The sequence below is a fragment of the Poecilia latipinna genome, unplaced genomic scaffold (assembly GCF_001443285.1).
Source record: "Poecilia latipinna isolate Pla-1442-1.1 unplaced genomic scaffold, P_latipinna-1.0 Scaffold1816, whole genome shotgun sequence".
Lineage (NCBI taxonomy): Eukaryota > Metazoa > Chordata > Actinopteri > Cyprinodontiformes > Poeciliidae > Poecilia > Poecilia latipinna.
The window spans coordinates 11,327-39,230 of record NW_015114432.1 but is presented as its reverse complement, the minus strand read 5'-3'; the positions used below and the strand labels follow the sequence as shown (position 1 = coordinate 39,230).

Below are 27,904 nucleotides of genomic sequence, written 5' to 3'. Positions count from 1 at the left end.
CAGTGTGAACGGGCCAAAGACCTGAATGTGTCCCGCATGCGCAGTAGAGGGCGCAATAGCGTCAGCGTTCTCAGTGTTCTGCCAACCGCCGTAAAAAGAAGAAGTGCTCACTGTTTCCGGAAGTAAACATGGATGCTAACGGGTGAGCATAGCTTACACATTTAGGTAAGAATCGCATCGTTTAAATTGTACTTTCAGATATAGAAAGACAAGCATCCATGAACTGTTTTTAATGATGTTTCTGTAGCTCACTGCGAGTGGTTGACCTACAGTGTAGAAATGCATTACGACTTAACATTAACAACTTAAGCACGAATTTGGGTTTACAGAAGCTAAATAAATAATTTACCAGTAGCTCCAAGCACATAGAAATAACATGGGTTAGCTTGTTGTTAGCGATAGCATTAAGTAATGACTTAAAACAATGTTAAGAATTACGACATTAAAAATACTAAAACACTATTTTAATATTTAAGTAAAATAGTAATTGTGCTTAAAATTAGTATTTTAAGTAATTCTTATTTTATGGATTCCGTTTAAGCACTTTCGCATTTTTTAGCCACATAGACACTTCCGGTGCGCAGGCAACAATATGTTAGCAGTGGCTCCTTGGTCGCTGCAGAACTATTAAGGATGCTTATAGAATTATTCATACGTCCTGAAAAGCTCCAACAACGACAAAGGATTTAAGCTGGATGTGTCAAACTTCAGAAAAAACTTCAAAGGTAAGTTGAATCATTTATGTGTTCACCATAATGCCTGATGTAGTTAACCGGACAGTCTACACAGATGTTATGTAAACCTTAAGTATTTTATATATATATGAGAATAAAAACCCACAGCAACAGTCAGAAACTTAACTTTGTTTTTTATCAGTAAACATTAAAGACAAACAGAGACTAGCAGTAATATTCAGCAGCAGGACGTCAGGGTTTGGCTCATTTGTGTCAAGTAAAGCAAACTTTCTTGGACCTCAAAAATCCAACAACACAAACAATCAAGAGTGAGTATTTCAAGTCAGACAACAAGAGGAGGTTCTCTTTGTGCTACAGTTTGGACTGAAATGGTTCCGTGAAGTTTAGCTGAGCCGTGTTCCTCAGTGAGGACCGGCCGACAGGTTCTGCTCTGGTTCCCGTCCAGAGCTGAACTTAAAATTCACTGAGTTACACACGCGTTCTCATTTTGAACGCATTTAAAGTTACATTACAGACACAACATAGTACATTTATTCACAATAATAGTACAAGAAAAACATCATTTACAAGAAACTGACCTATTCTTTGTGGAAGTGGTGTTTTTTGTAGAACCCTGGCAGTACCAGCAGGGGGAGCGGTTCTGCCTGCTTTCCATTTGCCTTATTAATTTCTAAATGAACTAACTTGAACAATTCTTCTTTTAAGTCGGAATTTTGACTTAGAATGTCAAAATCCAATATGGCTGTCACCTCACTAAGCCACAGTAAAAGTCACAGTAACGAATTTCAAATCAGATCCGTCAAACACATTGTGTAACTCATTGTAAACCTGTCAGCGGGAAATAATTAGCCTGTTTTGCTAACAGAAGCTAGCCTAGAGACGGAGAAGAACAAGTGAATTTTCAGCTCAGAAAAGCGCTGAGCTGAATGCAATGTCTCTCAAAAACCCGAGTTAGAACTTCCAAAACGCAGCATGAACACAACACGGTGAACACTGCCCCCTACTGTCCCTCTCCATCTTGACAACACAAGTCGTTAGATTTGTTCACATTTTCCATCTCCTTCCTATATTTAAAACAAGTTTAGATTATTCCAGACTACTGAATAATCTTTAAAAAATTAGTAAACTCTTAAAATATTTCCACCAACTCTGATGTTTAATAAAATTTATATTTTCCCACTTCGTCTGCACCTCCTGTTCACATGCAAACTTAGATTTTGGTGAGATTTTTAAAAACACTCCACCTGAGGTGTATCTGTGGTAACGTGATGTCCAAAGAGGATTAAGGAACATGTTGGACATGTCCTCCTCCGACCTTCTACGACCTACAAAACAGAACCGTTTGTGTTATTTTGTTCACCCAACGTTGTCTTCTACAACATTTAAATTTTAGTAAGCTTAATTTTATTCCCACCTGCTTTTGCAGGACTTGTATAAAATTGTTTTGATAAGAAACCAACAGACTGTGTAAATGCAGTTTTTTTTACAATATGGCAGTTATAAATATGTGGAGTAGAGCAGTGTGACCTGAGAATCCAGTTTCAACCCGTTTTTTTTCTTTTTCTGAAAGATTTAAGGTTACAAACATCATGTTGACTGACAATAAAAGCATATTTTCACAAAACTGAAATATTTTCAGTTCACGACTGTAAATGTTGGAAACAGAAGCGCCAGGAACGTCCTGCAGCATCCAAACCCACATGTAAGAGCAGGAGAGTTGAGCAAGTCTTTTTTAATAGAACCTGAATTAGCTTATGTTTTTACAGTTTATCTGAGTAATGTTTGGCTCCATTTTCCAGATGGGTTCTTCCAATCAGCTGAGAGCAACAGATTGGACCTTTGCCTGAAGGAACAGGAAGTTCTTGTTGTGTTTCGGTTCCTCTGGAGAACCGACAACAAACCGTCCGAGTTAAATCCAGTTATCGGTCCAATTTAAAACGGACCACAGTTTATCTGAGCAAAGCCACATCTCCAGTCTATCTGAGCGCTGCTGCCCCCTAGCGGACAGGAGTGTACAGTGCGCCTCCCAGTCCCAGGTACTCCAGGTTCTCTGCTGCAGGGAGGAACATGCTGTTCCCAGTGAGCGCTCCAGTCTGCGGCGGGAAGGCAGCCTGGTAGTCGGCCTGGTAGTCGGGGTCGTCCATGCTGCCACTGGACACCAGGGGGAGCGAGTTTTGGTTGGTGTTCAGGTACTCCGGTCTGGAGAAGTTGGTCTCCGCCTCCTGGGAGGACAGCGACACGGGGCCCCAGCCCTCCGTCAGGTCCTCGTAGTTGGGATTGTAGATATCGGACAGCCTGCTGCTGGTTTCACTCCCAGGCTGGTTAACGTACTCTGGAACACAAACATCAGGAAGATTTATTTAGATCCTGGACTGAGCTGCTTTGGTGAAAGTCTTCGTTTCAATTAGCAAAATATCCAAAATGCAGCTGACTCATATCCTGTCTGTTTGACTCCATTATTGCGATCACTTCCTGATTTCTTGCAGGAAGTGATCGCTGATCAGAACCTACCATGACCATCCAGGTCTTTGTCCAGCGCGTTCTGGGTCGGGTCGGAGATGTACCGGAGAGCGATGCTGTTCTCTCTCACCGGATGGCCATTCTAAAAAACACACATGTCAGACGGATTAGTGTCCATGTTGCATAAAACATTTCCATTATTTCACTTTACGTATTGTTCTGCCCCCTTGTGGTCGGCGGTAATAGGTCATGTGTGCTGAAATCAGACATAATAAAGAGTAGACCCCGCATTGGCTGCTCTGCTGCAGGAAATATGGCGGCCATCTTGGAGTGGTCGTCCCTCCTACTTGGCTAAACCAAAACAGCAGAAGAAGAAGCCTCAGCACTGCCGGATATTTTTGTTCAGATTGACGGACTATTTACGTGAGAGCTCAGGGGGAAAACGTTTCCCAAGTAAGATGAACATAATATTGTTTCTATTTTGTAAGTAGAATATTACTTTACTGTATTTATGTCCACCAGCGAAATGCCAGCTAGTATTAGCTACAGTGTATTACTGAGGTTCAGCCCCGCTATGAAGCATATCTGAGATTCTGTAAATTTGAAAAAAGTTTTAATTATTCCCCAACATTGATTTAGATTATCCTACACAAGAGCGCTACCTTAGAATAAAACAGTATTACATATAATTATAAATATTCTAATATCATGTGTTATAACATTCAAAAGTAAATATTACACAGGTGGCAAAGTATATTAGTTATATATAATTCTTTCACTTTGTCAGAAGTAAGATACCAAATCTGATTTTATTTTGAAGGTTTCTTAAAGACACGATGTGAGGAAGAAATAGGAAATGTCTTTAAGGAGAGACGGATTCACTGCAGCACGGATGATCAGCGATGACAGGTGAGAGCAGTTCATCAGGCGTCTGTTCTTTACTACGGCTAAAACACCAACAGAACCGGCTCTGTTTTGTAAATTTCAAAATCAGTTAAGATATAAAACACAAAATGTTGATACATTTATGGCAAATATGTGAACAAAATTAATGTTTTAAATATCTAAGCTGCAAAAACCAGAGACAGGAAGGAAGGAAGGAAGGAAGGAAGGAAGGAAGGAACGAAGGAAGGAAGGAAGGAAAAAAACAAAAGTGCAAATGAAAGAATGACAAAGGAAAGAACAAAGGAAGGAAAGAAGAAGGAATAAATAAATAAAAGTTCCTCGTTTCTCTTACTCAATGAGACAAGTAGACAATGAAGGATGGAAGGACACAAGGAAGTATACTAGGAAGTAACAGGAAAGAAGGAAGAACATAAAACATGACCAAATGGAAAAGAGGTTTCAAATTCAACATCCTCCATACTTTTGACCTGGAATGTTACTGAAGTTAAAGTCCTGATTTTTCCAGACTACTCAGAAATCCTGATCTATGTAATTTAATTTTGTGTTAACAGTTTTATTAACTGATCTTATGGTTTTATAAGGATCAGTTTATTGAGACACATTCAGATGAAAATCTTGTCAGCTGTCTGTATGAGCAGCGGCCATGTAGGATTCTGAAACCCAGCCGGTGAGGAACCTCAGACTGAAAACCCCAGGACTTTTTCAGGCTGCTGTTGGGTTAGCATCAGAGTTTTTACCGCCGGGATGCAGGGCTCGCTGCCCTGGCGGTTTATCCGTTTGTACGGCAGCAGGTATTCATCGGCGTCGACGGCGTCGTCATCAGAGCTCAGCAGGCGGGAGAAAAGCCTCCGGTCGGACGGACTTGGCAGGTTGCCCTGGGAAACAAGTCAGAGACCATCAAATATAGTTTATTATCCCAAATTTGATTAGATTCACTTCTTAATGTTCAGTTACTGAATGAAAATCATTTATATTTTAAAAGTAAAGTTGTTCTGTTAGTGTTTTATAGTAGGATCAGGTGGAGCGGGTGGGGTTGGTGGAGCAGGTGGGGTTGGTGGCGTACCTGTATGACCAGGTACCTGGACGGGTCCCGGGCCATCTGGGAGAACTCGCCCACCAGCTCTCTGAACCTGGGTCTGCTGGACGGGTCGATCATCCAGCCTGCAGGCAGACGGGGACAACACACTACCATGAGGAAGCAGCCCCAGCCAGCCTGCAGCGCCACCTGCAGGGTCAGCTCTTACACTTCAGGATGATCATGTAGACTTCGATGGTGCAGATGGGAGGCTGCGGCAGCCGCTCTCCGTTCTCCAGCACCGAGGCGATCTCCTTGGCCGGGATGCCGTCGTACGGTTTGGATCCGAACGTCATCAACTCCCAAACCGTCACACCTGCAGAGACAGAAGTGGCTTTAGCTACGTTAGCCTAGCCTAGCCTAGCAATAACACCACATAAACAGAAAAAGAACAATTTCCTTATTTTCTGCAGGAAAGCCATTTATAGCTAGAATGACTCGTAGCTGTCCTGTCAACGGATTCTTCTACCCGATTTGTGGATCTCTGGTAGATAAAATATCACCTGAACTTTGACCCCAAATCCCAGAGGAGGTAGAAAGGAAGCTTCATAGATGCAGAACAGAGAGAGAAGGAAGAAGTTCAAGTTCCATCGATCATATCCCCTACTCCAACATCTTTCTGACCTCACGGCCAACCGGGGGTTTAAAGAGGAGCAGCAAAAGCAAACGAGGCGGATTAGCAGAGCATGCTAATTGATGGAGTCATCAGGATGTGTTGCTGTGTTACTAATGTTTCTGGTGCCTGGATGTTGAACTGTTGGGCTGCAACAGTCTCCAGTCAGAGCCTTCTTCAGATTTGTGGCTTGACTGACTGCTACTGGAGAAACGTCCTGAGCTCCATAAACCACATCCTTTCAACGCAAGATGGGATTTCAGCTAAACTAAGAGCCCTAAGTTTTAACTTTTAGTAACGCAAATCACTCATGCAAACAGGAAAACTGGTAAGATTTCCACGATCAGACTAAATACAATCAGGAATTAATCAATATAATCAGGATTACATGCCAACACTGATGTTCAGTATCGGTTCAGTGTACAAAAATCTCACTCCGCTTTGAGTCTCAAGCATTTAACATTTTGAACAAGAGATGATAACGTGCAATCAAAAAATATCTTATTCAGTATTGATCCAGTTTCAGATGGTTAAAGAGGCAGAGGGTGAAGGCAGGTAGGGGGCGCTGTGGGGACGATTCCTCACCGTAGCTCCACACGTCACTCTGATGGGTGTAGGTCCACTGGAGGATCGACTCCAAAGCCATCCACTTAATGGGAACCTGTCCACAGAGATACAGCGGTGATTCATCTCTGACATGTTTTCAGTCCGAACATCAAACAGAAGCCAACAGGCGTTGCCAAGGGCACCTTTCCTCCGTCGGCGTGGTATTCCTTCTCGTCAGCCGTCAGCAGCTTGGACAGACCGAAGTCTGTGATCTTGACGTGGTTTGGGTTTTTCAGCAGGACGTTCCTGGCTGCCAGGTCGCGGTGCACCAGGTGGCGCTCTTCCAGGTAGTTCATCCCCTGAACCAGCAGGGCGCAGCGTGTCATTTAACAAACCAGAACTCATCAGTAAAAACATAAATAAATATTTGAATTCCATTATTTTGTCCAGGTTACCATGAAATGTTGGTTTTAACTTTAAGTCAATGTTGGGAAAAGTTCCCCAGACCGTGTGATCCAGAACAACCCAAATTCACTCTAATCTCATTTACATTTTCCCAGCATCTAAACATTTCAGATGGGACTGAAGAGATTAACACTCCTTCATCCTGATGCGTTCAGGTTAACGAGCCTCAGCAGGATTACCGAGCGCCGAGGTTCCTGGCTCACCTTGGCGATCTGAACACACCAGTTCAGCAGCCACTGGCCGCAGATCCGCTCCTGGTGCTGCCGGACGTAGTCCAGCAGGCAGCCGTACGGCATCAGCTGCGTCACCAGCTGCACGGCCGACGTCAGGCAGATGCCCAGCAGGCGGCAGACGTGAGGATGGTCCACGCTCGCCATCACGTACGCCTCCTGCAGGGAAACCCGCAGAGTCACAAACACCAACGGTCCATGAATATCACACATTCATGACCTGCAGGTCATCTTTAATAAAGAATTAAAACCTGCAGCGTCAGAAACACCAACGGTCCATAAACACAACGACACGGCAGAGCAGGTCAGAAATATCATCTGGTCATCTTTAATAAAGAATTACTTCCATCCATCCATCCATTTTCTAACACCCTGGTCCCTAATGGGGTCGGGAGCTGCTGCCTCTCCAGCTAACGTTCCGGGCGAGAGGCGGGGTCACCTGGACAGGTCGCCAGTCTGTCGCAGGGCAACATAAATAAATAATTACTTTATAAAATAAAACACGGTTTGATGCTGTAAGAGTCAAATTCACTTAATTAATAATTAACTATCTGTGTATATAACTATGCAGAGAAATACGAAAGTATGAACTGTTTTAGTTACATTAATAGTCGATAAACAGAAGAACTGCAGATATTTAGCTGGTTAGACATATTTAGTTAATTAAAAACTCATTTATACGTCTACACAGTTATAGCTATGTGATGTGGAATGTTTGTTCCAAAAACTAATAAATACTGCATTATTTAAAAAACTGATGAAGTGATTTTAAATCAGAAATTCACTTTATGAAACCACAGAATAATGTTAATTTGTTCATATGCCGTATTAATTCTGATTTATGCAACAATTAAAACGGAGATGGCAGAAATTCAAATATACATTTTATCTTTTTGCCCTTTTTTCATCCTTTGATTTTTTAATTTATCAAGTGAAAATTGTCCTACATGAGTTTCCTTTACACGTAAATGTTTTCACTTGCTAACATTTTCTGACCGTTTACTTTTGAACTTAATATTAATTCTGAAAACATTTCAATACAAATCTCAGTTTATCCAAATGGTCACTGCTACGCTCACCTTCTGTTTTGTGACAGAATTTTCTGTATTTTCTTTGTATTATTGTCCAGTGTAACGTATTGTGGCTTAACGTCCATTCCCATCAATCACCTTTAACTGTGAATGATACATATGCAGCGTATTGTCACATATGGTAGGAAACAGCAGCTCTTGGAGATGTGCTGCATGGATGAGTCCTACAGTGATGTGCAACAGGATCTCTGAAGGTTTGAAATGAAGAACTGAAGGACGGAGGCAGGAGAGTCCATCAGGATACCAACAGGAAACTGTTGAATCCCAGAAAGAATGTAAATCCATTAACGTTTCTCTGCTAATGAATCACTTCGGCCTGTGGGATCAGCGGTAAGCTCAGGATTGGTTTGTGATTAACCATGAGAAAATCTGGGCAGAAACGGAGACAGTAATCCTAATAAATACTGGTGCTGTCCAAAGGGAACAAACCCAACACCGTACTGAGCCTTATTCTTTCTGTTCAGAAGAGCCAACACAGTTAAAGATGTAAAACACAAGACAAGATGAAGGTGGGAGTCCCACCACCGAACCAGAGGAGAAGCAAAGCCTTACGTCCAGAACTTCCTGGTTGACTTTAGGTGACGTAGCCTCTCTCAGAACTTTGATGGCGACTGGGATCCGGATGTTTTCTCCGTCAGGGTTCCACAAACCCTGAACAGAGAGGCATGAAGTGAGTTATTTCATCATCTCAGGAGGAAAGAGTTTCTAACGAGGTCTTCTGTTTTCAGTTAGTGTTGGCACCTTATAGACCGTCCCAAAGGCCCCGGAGCCCAGAACTCGGTCCTTCTTGAACTCCGTCTCCTTCAGGATTCTCAGGAAGGCCTGGTTGGGAGCCTGACCGCTCGGAGTTAACGGCTCCACCAGCTGCAACGTGTCCAACAACATCAAGCACAACCAGCTTCGGACTCAGAGAGTTTGTCTCTGTTTGACATTCTCAAATTACTTCCAAAGCCAGAGTTGTGCTTCAAGAGTGATGCTCACCTCCTTCTCTTGGAGCAGGCGCCGTATTGTCCTCTTCCGTTTGACTCGCCGGCGCCGCAGCAGAACCAGGATGAGCAGCGACACAATTACAGTGATCAGGAGTCCACTGACCACACCCACTGCCAGAGAGGAGTGTCCGCTACCGCTGGTGGGAAACAAAGAGACCAAAAAACAGATGAGTCAAAAAACGGTCCGGTTTATACACCTTCTGATCCAAACTGAAAGAAATCATCATGTGAACTTCCAGGGGCATTTACATTGACATAATCAGATTAATTCCTGATCAATATGATGTCATTATTTCTATCCCGCCCAATGACTCACAGGAAGGTCGACTGGTGTGAAGACGGCTAAGCTAACCCAACAGATTGATGCTATGTTTGGGCAGAGCATTGCTACTGAATTTGGTGTTGATGTGTAAATTATTTATTTTTTTCTATTTTCTCTGCAAAGAAGTTGGTAAGTTCACAACAGATCCTGTTAGTTCAGGTGGTTCAGTCACAGAACAGTTCACCAACCAGTCGACTGGCAAATAAACTCAGCATTGTTGATGTTTTTGTTTATAATGTGTTCATGTTTTGCTGTATGTTTGTGATTTTTATTTGTAGTTTTACCCTTTACATCCAGACAGTCCAGGACCAGAACACCTGCAGACACAGACAGTAAAATAAACCTTCAGTTCTTTTCTCTGCTGGTTTGAACTTCTCAGACCTTTCACGATGAAGTCTCAGGAAGAGGTTTTACCCTTGGGTGCAGTTCTGATGGCACGGCTGGCATTGGCCCATCCTATCCGCATATTTCCAGATCAGAGTGTCTCCGTCTCCCATCATGCCGTGCGGGCAGCGAGGGATGCATTGGGGGCCATCTTGAAAGTGCGCACACTTGGAGCAGTTGGCTGGCCCCTGCACAAAAAAGGGTTTAATACTCAGAGATAACAGAAATTCATGCAAAGTATTTAATTCAAATTGCAACAAATTATGGCAAAAGGTCAGTTTATGGAATCAGAGAGTTTCATCTCAGAAGAAGATGTGGGATACTTTTTGGGTCTGCAGTGTTTCTCCTGTGAGTAAAATGGATTCCGAATTAAAATGTAAAAGCTATAATCTTTCAGACATTGGTTGAGTTGATGTGAACTCACTGGACCGTAGCAGGTCAGGCTGTCAGTCTGCAGCAAACACTCCTGGTGACACTGAACACACCTGCCGTCCACCTGGGCCTCTCTGGGTTCACTGCACCAAGAAAATGAAATCAATCAAGTAAAATTAAATCAGAACTATAGCTGATGTGCAGACTGCAGGCCTCTCACCCCTGCAGCAGGTTGCAGAATGCCACACAGCGCCCCCCTCTGTCCACATGGAGACAGGAGACACACATTGTAGGCCCCGGGCCCCAGCAGCCGTCCTTTGAGCACTCGTGGTTGCAGGTTTGATTCTCACTGCTGGCTTCATTCTGTATGACCTGGTCCTTAGATCGGAACAAGCGCCTCCAGTTGACGGTGTTGGTGTAGCGCAGCTCTGGCATGTTCTTCAGGATCACATTCCCAGCGCTCACCTCCTTCAGGGAGCGCAGACCGAGCCACTGCAAGTGATTCACCTGAACCACCACAAAGCTGAACCCCCTGGGAGGAAAACATTCAGTTGGTCCACAGCTGGGAAAACTACATGCAGAAAGAAACCCAGAAACTCACCTGGAAAATGTAGTTCTTCCTCTGATAATTTCCAGGTTCTCGAACACTGACAGAGACGTCATGTTTTCAGGCCACCACATGATCACTAGGTAACCTGCGACACCAACAAGCTGAACTCCAAGGCTGGTTTCTGCAGACATGTTTCTGATCTAATGGCAAAGCTAACAAGAAAACCTACCAGTGATTTCCTTCACTGTCGTCAGGTTCCACAGATGCTCAGGATCCATCGGCCCGATGTTGTAATGCGGATCCCTGGAAGAACAGCCGTTACATAATCACCGACATCAAAGCAGAACATTCAACCAGAATCAGTTTCAGAGACAATAACAGTCAATACATAAAACCAGGCACAGCTTTCAGTTTGGACAATTAAACTCTGGATTTATGGATCTTACATTGTTTCGCATGTTGGCATCAATCAAACATTCGTTTGTGAAGCATGAAAAAAACTTGGATCATCTTGTTGAACTGGACCTGAGAGCTTTTGGACTCTTTATGGAGTCTAATTTTCTGAATCCAAACACTGATCAGTGGCTCACCTGTATTCAGAATAATAACTTACTAAATCCATATGCCTGCATTAATCAGTAGGAAGGAGCTTTAATTTTCAAGGAGCAAATTTAACCTGTCTGTCACTAGAGGACCCAAATTTGGGTCCTCTCGTGACAGGGGTGTCAAACTCCAGTCCTCAAGGGCCGCTGTCCTGCAACTTTTAGATGTGCCTCTGCTGCACCACACCTGAAAAGAATAATTAGGTCATTAGCAAGGCTCAGGAGAACCGATCTACACAGGGAGGAGGTAATTAAGCCATTTCATTCCACTGTTTTTTACCTGTGGTACATCTAAACACTGCAGGACAGCGGCCCTTGAGGACTGGAGTTTGACATCCCTGTCATTGTGAATGACAACCTGAGACCAACAGGTTAAGAGTCTGTGTTGCCGTTGGTGACTTGTCCAGGTTGACCCTTGCAGATCGGCACCAGGCCCCTTCATGACCCCACAGAGGGCCAGCATGATGGATGATGGAAGGACAGAAATGTAAGAAGAAAAGATGACGACGTTCTCACCCTTCAAAGGAGTTCTTGTTGAGGATGATGTCGCCGTTGATCTTGGTGCAGTTCCTGAAGGACCCAATGTTGGTTGAGTTGACAGCAATAGTGTTGGTTAGAGACCCGATTCCAATTCCATCGCACACTGCAGGAAGAACAAGAACAACTCTGGGAATCTGCTCTGTGTGTGTATATGTGTGTGTGTGTATGTATGTGCGTGCGTGTGTGTGCCTTGGTCTTACCTTTGGGACAGACTCCGTCGCATGGCTTGCAGCTCCGTTTGCCATTCTCATCTACCTCATGCATTCCTGCACCGCAAGAGCGAACACATGCGCCCTCTGTCACTACGTAGTTACCTGTGAATAAAGACAAACGTTAAGACAACATCAGAGACGAAACAACGGGCAACTTACTGACAGTTGTTTACCAGCTGCAGGACAGATCTAAAGCTGCATTTCCAGGAACCTCAAAACATCGTCACATAATCAGTTCTTCATCTGAAGTGAGCTATTTCTACATGTAACACTTTTTATACTTACTAGGGCATTCCTTGACACAAGCGGCTCCGAAAGTGTACTTGGTGTTGGGGTTGTCCACCACCTGGTGGCTGGCACGGTCATAGATTTTCGGCGGAGGACAGGTGTCCTTACAGGTCCCATCATCGTTGAAGTCCCTACAGGCCTATAGAAACCAAATGAAACAAAGACTGGACATGAGCCGTACGTCTGTTAACTAAACAGTAGAGCGGATCTTTGTGAGCCACAGGAAGCAAAACTCTTTGGAACTGTTGAGAAGGTTATGTCTGAGCAGAAAGAAATTTATAAAAATCTCAATGAATTTCCACCGGAGATAAAGAAAAGTTCAGTCCAAAGCCCAGATGGTGAAACCCACTCACTACCTACATGATGATCATCAATGTTCTTTATATTTATGGCTTGTAACTTGTAGACCAAAATACATGGTTTACACTTTTTTAGCTAACATATTGAATATAACATGGAATAATCTTCTCCTTAACCTGGGGTGAAGCCCAGACCTCCCTCTGCCTGTCACTGGAGTCAGCTCCTGTTTGTGGCCAGAGATGGAGTAGGAACGTGGATCAACTAGTAAATCAAGACTTTCGTCTTTTGACTCAGCTCTCTTTTCACCACAACAGACCGGTACAGCACTGGCTTCACTGCAGACGCAGCACCAATCCACCCATCAGTCTCTTGCTCCATTTTCCCTCGTTTGTGAACAAGACCTCGAGATACTTCAGCTCCTCCACTTGGGACAGGACATTGTCCCTGATCTGGAAAAGACACTCTACCCTTTTCTGGCTCAAGACCATGGTCAACACTCGGTTGCAAATCCCTCCAGTGAAACCTGGAGATTACGGTTTGATGAAGGCAGAAGAACCACCTCGTTTACAAAAAGCAGAGATCTGAATGTCAGACCATCACAATGGATCCTTAAGATCCTGGTTGTGCCTAAAAAACTGGTCCATAGAAGTTGTGAACAGGACAGTTACAAGGGGCAACTCTCACTGGAAACAAGTCTTTTTAACCTCTGCCAGCTCTTGCACCAGTCTAAACCTAACAGCCTGAATCAAAGGACCTGTGACCTCACCCTCCTGCAGCGACCTCACAGCTGAACACCTCCAAGTCCACAAAGCACCTGTAGACTGGTTGGCTGAATTCCCAAGCTTTTCCATAAAAGTAATTATGGAAATTAAGAATATTAGTTTATGTGGTGATCAGTAGCAACATTCATGAAAATAGTCATTGAAGTCAATAGTACTTTTACATTAAATGTGATTATGATCATCTGATACGGACCAGACAGTCTGTGGCTCTGGGTCCGGTGCAGCCCGCAGCACAGTGTTCGTTGCAGCAGTCGATGGGTTTGGGGCCGCGGCACCTCCTGCTGCACTGCTCAGCACACAGCAGCTTGGTGACTAATGGAGGCAGAGGCAGATTCATAAACTAACTCAACACAAAGAGCCAGGATGGTGGAATGTAAAAGAAACAGTGGAAGACTTTACATTTCTGGCAGTGACCCGGTCCGGGTGCCCAACACGACCCGTTAACACAGCTGGGGTCACACTTCTGACCTGCAAACACATCCATGTTACTAACAATGTTCAGCCAGGATGAGAACATTAATGAATATTTTAGAAATGTTTTCCATACATTGGCGTTCAAACGTGTGTGGTGTGAGGTACATGGAGAGATTGCTGGTTTTATCCACGATATCCCACCAGTTGATGGTTTCCATGTTGCACAGCAGAGGGTTGTGGCTGACCTTCACTCCTCCTGACACAATCTCTGTTGGAGGCAAACAAAGTGTAACAATGAATGTCTGTAAAAATACAGGTTTCATTCAACAACTGACAAATTGTTCATGATGCATTTCAGCAACTTTAAAAATACATTGAGGATCAACAAGAGACTGAACATGAAATCAGAAACATGACAGCAGACATTAGATTAGATGCTGAGTAGATGTTTCCATCCTTGAACGTTTTAATCCTGACAAGAAGAACCTGAATAATCTGGAGGTTATTCATAGATGTGACATTTCTGACTGGAGCTTTTCCTTTTTCACTAAACGTTTCTGCTTCTGTAAACCGTTTTGTGGTAAAAAGCATAAATTGATTAACCAGCCACTAAACCAGTCCAGCATTATGAAGCCATGTGTTCACAGCAGAGGCGTGACTCAACCAAACCAATTAAGCTGAACGTCATACGTCATCAGGCACAAATTGTCAAGGAGCGGTCTGTTTCCTGCTGTCAGATCTCAATGTTCTGTTGAAAGAAGGCTTTTAAACGATCCTACAGCTCCACCCACTCAACCAGCTGCCAAGAACTCCAACTGACAAACCTTTATTTGCGCAATCCTGTGGGTTTTAAAGCTCCTCTAAAGTGTAGGACAAGCATGCCTTGTCCTACACTTTTCTGACACATCAGCTAATATTCCCTCAACTACAGACTTTCTCTGCGGTTTTTGTTGGTTTGGGACGCTTCTGTAATGTTGACCCTTCTCCTTCTGATTGGTGACACTTGCTTGTGTTTATAACATCATCCAGATGCTGCACCCACCTGTCAGGTTGCTGAGCTGCAGCTGCTTCAGGCCAACCTGGTAAACCACTGACGACGACAGGTTCCTGAAGTAGTTGGACATGACCAGCAGGGCGTACTTGCCCTCATGGAGGTTCTGTCCCCGGATCAGACGCAGATTGACCAGTGGGATGGTGGACACCTCGTTCATGGCAATCAGGACGTAACCCCCAACTTCCTGGATGGACTGAGGAGACGGAGAGAAAGAGCTGAAGACCTGAAACTATCCAATAACCTTCAGCCGAGGCGTTACGACAGGGTTTACATTAACTAGTCAGTTCAATATTTTATGAGAAACAACTGGCAGCTCAAATCCCAAATTAATGATCAAATTTAAAAGAGGTTTTATCACAAAAGATCGTTTCTTGAGTTTAGGAGCCTTTTTTGCCTGAATGATTATTCATTCGAAGAACAGATGAACTACTGAACAAAGATCACAGGAAAATCTGGTTAGAACAAAAACAGAGACGATGTCTGGATCAGGAGTTTTGTTTGCGTGTCAAAACCTTTCAGAAGATAAAAATGTAAACCTTAAAAGAACAAAGAGCTGAAAGTGACGTGATCAGTTTGACATGTCAGGTGTTGCAACATCTTTAAAAACTTTATCAGGAGTTTGATCAGAAACATGTCCGTCTGGAGGGAGAACCAGCAGCGCCTGACGTAGCGTGATGACGTGACACGGACCGGACTCACCTGGAGGAAGGACAGGTCCTGGTGCTCCTGGGTGTAGGTGATCTCCAGGTTCTCCAGAACCACGTTGCAGCCGGAGTACATCTTCTTCATGACGTGGTAGTGATGCTCATGATTGTCCAGCATGGTCAGCTGGTTGCTCATCCCCTGGCACACTGAAAGGAGACACACAGAGTTCACTGCAGTTCCTCTCCCTGCCACTGAGTTGTGCTGTTTCCCCGGTGACCATGGCAACACAGAGTTTAAGGAGAAATTCAGTTTTAATCTGCTGCAAGATTAAAAACTGAGTCAGAATAATTTGGTGAGAAATTTACTGCAGCATCAAACTTCTGCTCTTAGAAAATTACAGACAGCTGATCATTCAGAGCCTTAAAAGTATTCGCTCCCTTACAGATTTTAAAATTAATTATTTTTGGTTAAAAACCCAACATTGATATCAAACAAATAAAACTTCTCTTTACTAAGAGAATTCAAATATATCACCCAATTCATTCTCACTCTTCCTCATTCTTCAGACGCGTGCCGATGTTTTACGGTTACACCCTCTGAGTTGTTAGGTGAAGTTTCCACTCAAACACTTAAAGGAGCATAAAGAGAGGAGGCCAGAGGAGTGGCACATCCCAGCAGCAAAGGCTGAACAAGCCAGCGAGGAATGAAGCTCTGCAGGCTCACGTCTCTGTTAGAAACAAACCGGCAGCTTAGGAGTCAGAGGTCAAGGGTCGGTAAGATCTCTGAGCAGGTTCTGCTTCTGAAATGTGAACTGAATCAGTTCCTGTCTCTGAGCAGAATGACTCACAGCAGGCTGGTTTTCCTGCTGCTCTCATTCAGCCACACAGATCAGATCGAACCATTTCAGGAAGGAAGCCATGTTGGAACATCATCAGACTCAGCATCCTGCTGACAGTCAGAACCAATCAAAAGGCCAGAAATCAGAATCAAAGGGTTTTACTTTTATCAGCTCTGAACTGGAATCAGCAGTAAATTTTTTTGAAACTTGTTAAAAGCATTAAAACAAAAACTTCCACCAATTCTATCCATAAACACATAAACTGAAAGTAAAAATCAGATGCAGGTGAGAAACTTTTTTCCCCATTTGGTTTCAAAATGACATTTCTAAGCAGTCAGACCTCAAAGAAAACTGGAAATCAGAAAAGTTGATCCATTTCTGCTGGGAAAGTTCACACCACAGCTGCTGTAACTAAACCTAAAGGACAAATAAATGAACTGAATGATGGTCTGTTCAGGCTGAAGGAGGAGTTATTGATGACTGGAGGCTGATCGGAGCTGATGGACCCCAGGTGGAGTTCTCCTGGGGCCCCGCTGACCTTTGGGCCCCCCTGGACGGACCGTCCACCAGATGAACCAACGTGTGTCCAACACCAACAGCTCAGAGATGAACGGCGGTTTGTTCGGACTCCCTCTGCTGATGAACTGATGAAGTCTTTCCTCTGAACTCTGAGTCTCTGGCTGATCTCCGATTGGCTGACTTCCTGCTGTGATGTCACAGAACCAACACAGCTGAGCTGGGAGTGATCCTGATTGGCTGCCGACTGGCTGAGAAGCCGTCCCATTGGTTGGAGCCTCATGGGGAACGCTCCACATCTGGACTCAGACGTAATGACTTTTCTTATTTATTCCTTTCTTTCCATCTCCATCCCTCCTTCATGTATCCTGATCCTCTGTTTTCTCCAGGTTTTCCATCTATTTTCACTCCTTCATTCTTTTCCTTCCAGTCTGTTTTCTTCCCTTCTTCCGGTGTCTCTGTCCTCAGTCTGCATCTCCATCCCTCCTTCCGTCCTCCCACTCCTCCCAGGTGTCTCTCTTCTCTCCCACTCGTTTATTCCCATCCCTACATCGAAGATTCCCAAACATCCTTGTTTCCCTTCTCTCCCCAACATGAGGAATGCATTCATTCCTCATTCCTCAGAGTCTCCTCTCCAAACCGCTCAGATCTCAAACCTGTTCATCAGAATTCCCTCCTGCCGACTCGTTCAGTTATTCCAGAGGAATCGTCTCATCCAGGCTGCATGCAGCCGTTCGGTCCAGTTTGTGTTGATTTCACACGGTTCTTTACAGAATCACAACCAGAACGGAACCGGACCAGAACTCGACCAAAACAATCAAAACATGACGGGACGAGATTGATGAGCTCAGAGAAACATGAGCCGTGAAACGGACATGAGCAGAACCCGGTCGGCTTCCTGCACGGCAAACTAAACCAACACAAAAACACAACTAATTATTATTATGGTTATTCTTTTGTGGATATTTCCAAAAATAACTGAAACATAAATAAATAAAAATGAATTAAAGAAAACATTTTAAAAATGTGCCAAAGCAAATGTGGCAACAAGCTAAAATATTCTGAAAGACGATGAATCTGATCATGTAAATCCACAAAGTCAGAACAAAATACCATAAATTCCTGCATGTTTTCATCTGTGGATGTAAAACGACAAACTGAACATTTTAACAAGGCGACCCGTCAGCTTCCAGGTCCGGGATGGTTCCACACACACTGAGTCACATGGAAACAACAAAAACTTCTTTCCTTCCTGTTTTCTATATTTGCTGCTTTTATTCCCCACAGTGTGATTTTTCCTCATTGTTCTGAGTGGCTGTAAATACCATGAAGTCCCAGATAACTCAGAGTCCGAGCAGCTGCAGCAGAAAGTTCCCCGTTTCTCTGGTTTTAATAGAAAACTCTGTGGAAGGTGACGTGATGAAAACAGACGGTTTGTTTGCTCAGGAACAGGTCGGGCCTGTCTGCGTCTTCAGCAGCTCCACTGAAACCCGACGCAGGTGAAGCTGAGAGTTAAAGATAGAAACAAATGACGACAAAATTCATGTCACAAACCAAAGAGTTCATATTCATGTTCAGCTCCATTAGTGCAAAAACACTAAACAAGTGTTTTGTCTAGTTTCTCATACAAATACTTTAGTACCCATCATGCATCATGCAGAGGATTTAACAGCAGGATCATTATAGAATTACTTAGACAATATGACACTGTGATGCAACACAGTTGGCCTTCAGTTTCTCCCTCTGTTTGCTCCATTTTAATGTAATTATGCACAGTTATAAAAACAATGAAGCTGATGTGTCAGAACAGGAAATATCACTGGAATATCCCAAAGCTCAGCTCAACATTTCATAAATAAGAAATCTTGATGGTTTTCTATTCATCAGCTGAACTTCATATTAACAGTTTTTATGTCTGTGCTGCAAAATGAAACTTTTTAAACTCATTCCTCTTTTCTGAGCCCTAAAAGTCCAAATTTTCCATGAACTGAGGCAGACGGATCAGAACGCGTCACATGTTGGTTTAACGAACTCCGTTCTGTTATCACAAGTGAATCTCTGCTTGTTTTACTCGCTGCCGTCAGTTTAGTGGAAATGAATGTTCCTGAAACTGTCTACCTGCAGCAGATCACAATCACAGCGCCGGCCAATCAGAGCTCAGAGGGAGGACAGTTCAGCCTTTTTCTCAAAAAACAGGAGATGGAGGGCGAGATAAGACTCACTCACACACACACACACGTCTGGAACCTGCATGGCACATTGTTTCTCTCATTGCAACATTCCTGTTTTGGTTCTGCTGAAGGAAATTCTGGGCTCAGACAGACGTGTGTTTGTCAGGACGATTGGATTATCAGGAGTCGACCAGCTGATGATTCCTCAACATGCTTTCTGTATTCAGCCTGAACTGAGCCTCCCTGTTTGACACACTGAGCCGCTCAACCCATGAACCCAAACTGAGTCAACAAGACCTGAACATGTTGACCCGAAGTCTGACTTTAGACCCAGAAACAAGTTTAGGTCCAAACAGGTTCTGGGAACTGATGCTGTTCCTGGAGATCGTAGCTTTTCTCAGCTCCTTTCCTGATTTTAGGATAAATTCCTCAGGATTTTAACCTTCATCACCAGACGCTTTTCATTCCTCGTATGTTTCTAAACTTATGATTCCAGACAACACAACAAACAACGATGGATTCTCTCAGTTAAACTACTGAGTGTGGATCTGAGGAGTACCAGGAGGAAACCTTTACATGCACAGAGAGAAAATGCAAACTCCAGGCTGGGATTCAAACCCACAACCTTCCTGCTGCAAGGCATCAGTAACAACAACTGATCCACCAAATGTGAGAGCTACTAATTCAATAAATCCATCACTTTCACCAAATTCAACCAAAGCAAGACGACTGGACCTGCAGACGTTTGTCTTCACCGCTCATTCTGACTGCAAACCTGAAACTATTCAAACTTTAAGGATGCAGGTCAGAACAGAGAGCAGAAAGACAAAAACAAACTCTTCATTAATGAGAAACGGTCTTTCACACTGCAGGATTATTAATCCATGAAACCAAACTGAATCTTCAGGTTGAAGAAACAACCAGAAAAACCTTTAGATGTGAAAGAAACCAGCAGATTTTACCTGTAAAGTCGTTTTTTTCCTAAACTTTGTAGGATTTGAAAAGTCTCTGCTTTTCTGTGGTACATGTTTCTAAAATATAAAAATGATTAATTGATCTTTGCAGCAAGCAGTCCGAGTCCCCCTGCAGAGGAAGACCTCTGTCTGTAATAAACAATCTGTGCGTCTCGTCTGTCAGGTTGAACCTGTGATGAGCAGAAACCTCCTCAGTGGATCCTGTTTGTTTTTCAGATGGAATCAGTGAAGCTGCCGGCCTGCCTGGACCTGCAGCTCCGTGCTTCTGTCTCCGTTTTCCTTCCCGCTCATCGACTTCGCAGCTTTTCCATCCAGTCCTGTTTGATGGAGCGCGAAGCGTAAAGCGGCTCGATGGCAGCAGATTATTTGTGACTGGAAACCTTAAAAGTGTCTCTAATGAAAGTTTGCTGACACGGAATCGACAGTTTTCCGCTCTGAACGCCTGCAGCTCCAATCAATGGAAACGTTTGTTGTTCCACTTCAAATCGTTCTGGTTTTAAACTGCAGTTAAAAGCTTTTATTGATTCATATGATCGACTGAACTCAGCTCTGACCTTCCAGATGAACCGATTCCATAAGCATCTTTAAAATCCACCAGCAGAATTTCAGAAAGTTTTTACTCATTTCTGGTCCAGATTAAAACAGCTGAGGCTGTAAAAACTGATAAAAATCAACATCCAGTCCTGAAAACATCTGCAGGAAAACAGAAGCTGGTCTGATCAGCTGCTGCAGGCCAACTTTTAACTAGATACTTTTTATCAAACACAAAATAATCAGGTTTTTTATTTTCATTCAGTTAAAGCGACAGGAACACATTTGGCTTTGTGACAATCTGCTGAAGATCCGATAAAAACGGATCATTCCTGCAGTTTATGACCGACAGACTCATCAGTTTATTGTGTTTAAAACATTTTTCTAAAAATGTTCATGAACTGAAAAAGAAGCCAAAGGAAATCCAGGAAAATCCGAACAAATCCAGAGAAACTGGACTCTGAGCTGGTTCCAGATCAGCCCAACCTGCTGCCCAAAAACTACAAAAATCAATTTAACTGAATAAAATGTTTCCTGTGAACCTCATAAAAATCAGCAGCAGGTTTTTAAAGTCACTGAATAATCGAGTTCATTGTGGTTTGAATACTGACTAAAATAATCATCATGATTTTCTTCGTGGTCTTTACGTCCTCATGGAGCTCACAGACATTCCTCTTACTTTAAATAGGACAGTGAGTTCAGCTGAATCCTCGACACGTTTTCCAGCCACAAAATGAACGAAAAATATAAAAAATGATGAGGGGAGAACAGAAAGAGCTGCTAATAATAATAATAATAATAATAATAATACACCATGTTATTCTCTATGGCCCCGCCTCTCGCCTGGTTAGCTGGAGAAGCACCAGTGACCCTCCGACCCCATTGGGGACAAGGTGTTAGAAAATGGATGGATGTTTAATGTGACATTCATAAAGTGACTCTTATTGGGATAAAATAACGGCTGCATGTCGTCATCCTCAGTCTGCAGGTTGGTGACCTTGACCTCTGACCTGCAGCAGGTCCCAGGGTCCCTCGGTGTTGGAGATGCTGCTCTGATCAACCAGCTGAGAATCTGCAAAGTCAGCAGATTCAGTCTCAGCTGATCCGACCCAGAAAGTCTGAGTGAAAACGCTCAGAGCCGCTTCATCCTGCAGGATGGAAGCTGCAGCTCTGTGACCTTTGCTTCTGAAGGTCACAGCAGACTGAACAGGAAATGGGTCGATTTCCCTGAACAGAACCTGAACCGGGCAGAAGAGAACCTGCTGGAACATCAGCAGCTAATCACTAAATCTTCCCTGTGCAGTGTGTGTTAGCGGGGAGTGTGTGTGTGTGTGTGTGTGTGTGTGTGTGTGTGTGTGTGTGTGTGTGCCTCGCCTGCAGCGCTGCGCAGCTCAGAGCGAGACGCTGCTTGTCCTCGGCCTGCAGCTCCGTCTCTCTGCGGCTCTTAGAGGAAAATTCCAGCGTCGGTCTCATCCTGACAGTTAACCGTAAAGCTGCGTTTCCCGAACACGGTGGCGGCTTCCCGCTTACTGCTGCAGCACCGGGTTCTGCAGCAGAACCGGGTCAGGGTTCTGCAGCAGGTGGATTAGCAGCCGTGACCTCTGACCCGCTGCGTGTCGAGGCAACATGGATCCTGAAAAGCTCCGCGGTCACGGCTGAGGAAGAAAACTGTGAAGGGCTCAGGTTTCCATGACGACCGCAGCTTTAAGATAACACCGAGGTTTCAGTGAATTCCTCGGAGCCATCATCATCATCATCATCATCATCATGGCTGTGATTGACCTGCTGGTGAAGCTTTATTCCACGTCTGAAGGCAGAAATGTGAGTAAAGAGCAGAAAACAGAACTGGAAGCTGCAGCAGAGTGACGGTGCCGCAGCCGAGTGACGGTGCTGCAGCCGAGCGAAGAAAGCTGCAGCCGAGTGACGGTGCTGCAGCAGAGTGACGGTGCTGCAGCAGAGTGACGGTGCTGCAGCTGAGTGAAGATGCTGCAGCAGTGACGGTGCTGCAGCAGTGACGGTGCTGCAGCTGAGTGAAGATGCTGCAGCTGAGTGACGGTGCTGCAGCAGAGTTAAGATGCTGCAGCAGAGTGATGGTGCTGCAGCAGAGTGAAGATGCTGCAGCAGTGATTGATGGAGTTTCAGGAATAAAGAAGAAACTCTGAATCCTGAAACATTTTCTGGTTTCTGATCCGTCCAGGTGTTTGCTGGACTCCAAACATCCAGAGTTTAAATCCTGATCAAATAAATCTGTCAAATCATCATTTTAATAATTCATCTGCTTTAACAGTTTAAATGATTATCAGAGTTTTTATGTCTCTGTGTTTCGCTGAAACACGTTTAGTTTCCTGAATCAGCAGAAATATTCATCCAGAAAAACTAAAGATTAAAAATGAGAGATGAAGGCGGGAAATAACAAAAAATAAAGTTATTTAGTAAACAAAAACAAAAAGTTTGTTTATTTCTGTCCTAGTTTTATTTCTGTTTTTTCTCTGTTTATTATTCTGTTAATATTTTGAGTGTCTGGTTCATGTTCAGAACCAGAAGCGGCTCTGAGAGCAGAACTCTGCAGCTGCAGGTGTGAAAACAGACGCTGCCGTCCAGCCAGCAGCTCTGAGTCACCTTTGACCTCCTGGTCTGATCCCACAGTGACTGCAGGTTGTTCTAACCGGGTCCGGTTCCAAACCAACCGTCTGCATGTTGCAGAGCAGCAGAGCGGCCTGTTAAATCCTGCGGACCTTTTCCCAGCTCCATTACTGACATTCCTCACATTCCTGCCAGGAAAATCCCTCGAGCTTCATCAGACGGCGACAAACCGTCAGGAACCAACCAACACCGAACCCTGAGCCCACTGGGACTGGTTCTGGTTCTGGTTCTGGTTCTGGTTCACCCTCCACTCTGAGCCACACATAACAAAATAATCCCACCAGATCTTCAGCTTCCTTAGCTGAAGATCATCTTCATGGTTTTTAATCTGAATCTGTTTTTGTTCAGAAACGCTGCAAAACGACACAAAAGAGAAACATGAAGATCAGAGTGGAGGAACAGAACATCCAGAAAACATCAAAGAAAAACCACAACAAGGTAACAAACTGGAGAAAGACACAAAAAACTAAATGAAGACAAAATGTGTCAATGTGGAACGAAAGAAAGTCACAAAGAAACTCGAATCCAGGAGAGAGAAACTAAATTAAACACAAAGTTTTAAAAATAAAACTTCAGCCCAGAGGACCAATGATCCATATTAGCTGATAAACTTTTCCTCAGACTGATCAGCTGACAGACAAATTCAATTACTAAAGTTCACTAAGCCCCGCCCCTTCTGAGCCACGAGCCAATCAGATCTCTCAGATCAGCTGATGGTTTTTCTTTTTCACTTTCAGTTAAAAAGTCCTGCTCATTATGCCAACAGCGTTGCTATGGTTACCATTTAAGCTTTTCAGTGTGTGTCTGTTTCAGCTGACAGCAGCCCCAATGAAAAACACACACACACACACACACACACACACAAAGCCAAGGTCCTTCCAAAGAGTCAACACACACACACACACACAGGCCTGTCTGAACCTTGGATCTTCAGTCTCAACAATCAGACGTTTTACTGAAGTTCAGGAACAAAAAACTAAAATCCTGATAAGAAGCAGAAACGGTTCTGAGTCTCAGGATGAAGGAGAGTGAAGGTTATTCATGCCTCTCAGTGAAACATTGAACATTTTCACTAACATAATCAAACCAGATCCGCCTCCATGACGTCACAGTTTTCTCTCTTTTTGCTGTTTTTAATTAAAGAATCGTTCCGGGTCGTTGAGCCACTTCAGGTTTTATATTTCAGGTGAATCCCTGTTTACCTCAGACTCCCAGCATGCATTGCGTCACACTACGTTCTGGACAGCAAACTAAGCATGACGAGTGTTTCTGTAAATGAATCAGATGTCTGGTCATATTTCAGAGGGTTTATTGTTAATTATTTTAATGTTTCTGAGTTGATGTAAATCTGCGCCGTCCCTTTAAGAAGCTGTTCTGGAAGGAGGATCTCAGTCTGAGTCAGTCTGACCCTTCAGAGCCAAACTCCTGCAGCTTCTGGGTCATTTCTGCACCTGATCCAGAACCTTCACAGACCAAACCGGAACACACCAGACCCATGTGTTAGAACGGCCTAGTCAAAGTTTAGGCACAAATCCAGAAGAAAATCTGTCTCAAAACTTTAAAACAGACATTAACAGACATCCTCCATCTGATCTGATTGAGTTTATGAAGCTTTACAAAGAAAAATGGGCAAAAGTTGCATCTGGATCTGGAGGTTAAAACAGAATCGATTCTCAAATGTTTACAAATGAAAAACTATTTACAACTATATTTTCTTTCATGCATCTAAAGGCATCTGTGTTGCTCCGTCTCCTAAGATCTTAGTAAATAAGCAAAACCTTTTGATTGTAACCAAACATGGAATGATCTAAGGGTGTGAAAACTTTATTTAGTCTGAACTCCTTCAGAAAACGTCCAGCGTCCTGTAAAACCTCAACAGGTTAAAATAACTTCCATTTCATTCCTGGAAGACCAGAAGTTTCTGTAAAATGTTCTGAACTTTCCAGACGTTCTGCTGCTTGTTGATCAGCGAAGATTTTAGCCGACAGTTTAACTTAAAACCATCTTCCTCCAGGCGGACCTGGCCGTCCTGGAGGAAACGCAGACAGCGGTCCATTCAGAACCAGAACCGTCCTGCTAACTGAACATCTGCCAGACAAAGACTCCGTCCTGTCAGCTGCTCCCCAAACAGCTGAGCTCAACGATCCTCGCCACATTTCCCCCTGATTTCAGACTCGATCAGGTGAGGATGACGGTAATGATTCCCTCCATCTTCCTCTCATGTCGAGACAGGAAGTCGATTTTTCTTACTCTGATGTTGAAGCATTAAAATGATCTCTGATCATTTCAGCTTTCCAGAAATGAAACATGGATGTTATAAACACTGTGAGTTTAACCAGAAACCCGCTGAGTCCAGAACCAACCCAACAGACCATCTGGACCCAGAGAGGCCAAAAGGTCAGAACATTGAAACACTGGAGGAAAACCCGGTTCTGATCCAAACCCTGAAGCTGAGAGACCAGATTCATCCACAGATTCATCCTGAACTAAAAAGATAAAAATAAAACTGATCAACCAGAAAACAAACTTTTTACTTTACATCAAATCAACTGATGAAGAAAAAGACTGAAAATTATTCCTGTTCAGGAAGAATTGACCTTAAAATCAAAATATGCAAACAAAATAAATATCAAAAAACACGTTTGAGTTACTCTACACTTTGCTTTGGTTTTATTCATTAAATTGTAATAAAATTTAAATGTCAGAGAAAAGATGAATCAGTCGCTCCTCAAAAAATCAACTCAGGATTTCAGACCAAAAATGTTTTATCCTGATTTTCTGTTTAAATTTAGTTCAAACCCAGAAATCATCTAAAATCAAAGATATTAAATTTAAAAACAGATGAAAGCTGCAGAAACTCATCAATAATAACTAAATGTTTCTGTCAAAACCATCAAATTCCTCCTGAACTCACAGCAACAAACAGATTAAATTCACTTGGTTTTAATGATTCACTCAAAATCTTCATCACTAAAATCATCATCATCACTAAACGTTTTACTGAAGTCTGAAGGGAGCCGAGACGTTTTGTCCTGATGTTTCATGATGTATTTATATTTATATTATGATGAAACCAGAAAATGTCCAGATCTGATTTTTCTTTCAACATTTTGACTCAAATGGAGAAAAACTGAAACATCCTCAGATTTCATTTAAATCTGTTTTGTTCTCTGATACTTGATCCTCCATCAGACCCACTGGGTTGTTTAAACTGGACCCAGTCAGAACCGCTGCGGGTCGGGTTCTGTTGGTTTAGTTCATCAGAACCTGGAGAACCGCAGAAAAGATGATTTTCATCTCTTCTGGAAAACAGAGCAGAAATGGACCAACTGCAGAGGAAATAAAGTCAGAAATGGTTTCAGGAAGTTTCATGTCAGACTGAGTCACACAAACTCAGAAATAATCTGTTTATTTATATCATTAAATAAAAATGTTCATGTATTCAGAATAAAAGCTTCACAGTCTGCAGGTCAGGACTTAAACCTGGGTCAGTAATAATAACTGATAAACTTCCACAACAACCTGCAGATAAACTTCATCAACCAGAAACAACAAACTGAATCTTCCAGTTTCTCAGGAGAAACTTTCATTTCAGCAGAAGAAGAAAAATATCTGAGAATCCAAATAAAGAGCGAAGCTGCAGTTTGTCCAGATTCTTCACATCTGGATCAGAACAAACAGAAACGAGTCAAACTGAGTCGGTTCTGACAGAAACTTTTAAAATCTGATCAGAACATTTCCTCAGGATTACAGCAACTTTATGATATTATAAAGGTTTAGTCTCATGTTGGTCCTGAACATAACATGATCCAAAATCATTCTCAGTTTTAGAGAAATTATTTTACAAATCATTTAATTTATTGAAATAAATGTTTAATATTAACAGAAAAAGGAGGAATAAAGAAGATTAAACAGGATTTTTCTCAAGAAGTTCCTGAACTTTCGCAGGTTTGTGGAAATAAATGTGAACTGAGTGAAACTGAACCTGTCAGAGAAATAAATTCACGATCAGACCGGAGTTTGAACCCGGAGCTCCACCGGCCGCAGCCTCACCCTTTCTGTCCGGGTCCGTGCAGCAGCAGCGGCCGATGCTGAGCAGCAGCAGCGGCAGCAGCGCCGCTCCTCCGGGCAGGAAGTCCATGGAGACGGTCCGGTTCGAAACTAGAGTCCGGCAGGTCAGATGAGTCTGTCGGACTGCTGCTCCATGCGCCGACCGATCCGATCCGATCCGGGAGGGAAGCTGAAGCTGAATGACGGGTCAGAACACATCCAGGGCTCAGCCCAACACACACACACCTCCAACACACACCTCCTCCAACACACACCTCCTCCAACACACACCTCCTCCTCTTCCGGTTGATTTGGTCTTAATGACGTGCAGATCAGTTTGTTTGAGCAGATCAGAGTCAAACGTTTCCCAGAAAGTTCAGAACAGGAAGACAAACAGAACAAAAGCAAAAAGTTTAAAGGAAACATGAAAAAATCTGAACGCCACCAAGCAGCTGGACTGAGAAACATTTAGTTCAACAGAAACTTCAACATGATTTTCTGCTTAATCATGTTTTTACTCATAAACATTCTGCAAAGAACAAACCTGAAATATTAATTTATTAATAAAGCCAACAAATACAACCAAAACATGCAAAAATAAAACGTAAAAATCATATTAATTGTTGAAATAAGTAAATATTTTTAT

At 43.2% G+C, this 27,904-nt stretch overlaps 1 protein-coding gene across 1 annotated transcript; it reads right to left on the bottom strand.

Moving 5' to 3' along the window:
• Window positions 1-851: 851 nt before the first annotated feature.
• On the bottom strand, window positions 852-27,506 carry LOC106934486 (melanoma receptor tyrosine-protein kinase). Its single transcript, XM_015014427.1, has 26 exons — window positions 27,262-27,506; window positions 15,590-15,741; window positions 14,879-15,083; window positions 13,970-14,104; window positions 13,822-13,890; window positions 13,616-13,734; window positions 12,338-12,479; window positions 12,041-12,154; window positions 11,817-11,943; window positions 10,928-11,001; window positions 10,750-10,843; window positions 10,369-10,680; window positions 10,201-10,291; window positions 9,807-9,964; window positions 9,677-9,709; window positions 9,063-9,207; window positions 8,823-8,945; window positions 8,634-8,732; window positions 6,964-7,149; window positions 6,499-6,654; window positions 6,335-6,410; window positions 5,306-5,452; window positions 5,125-5,222; window positions 4,799-4,936; window positions 3,207-3,297; window positions 852-3,027 (listed from the first exon to the last, which is right to left on the bottom strand). The coding sequence occupies exons 1-26, from the start codon at window positions 27,347-27,349 to the stop codon at window positions 2,693-2,695; spliced, it is 3,507 nt and encodes a 1,168-aa protein (XP_014869913.1). The 5' UTR covers window positions 27,350-27,506; the 3' UTR covers window positions 852-2,692.
• Window positions 27,507-27,904: the final 398 nt, after the last annotated feature.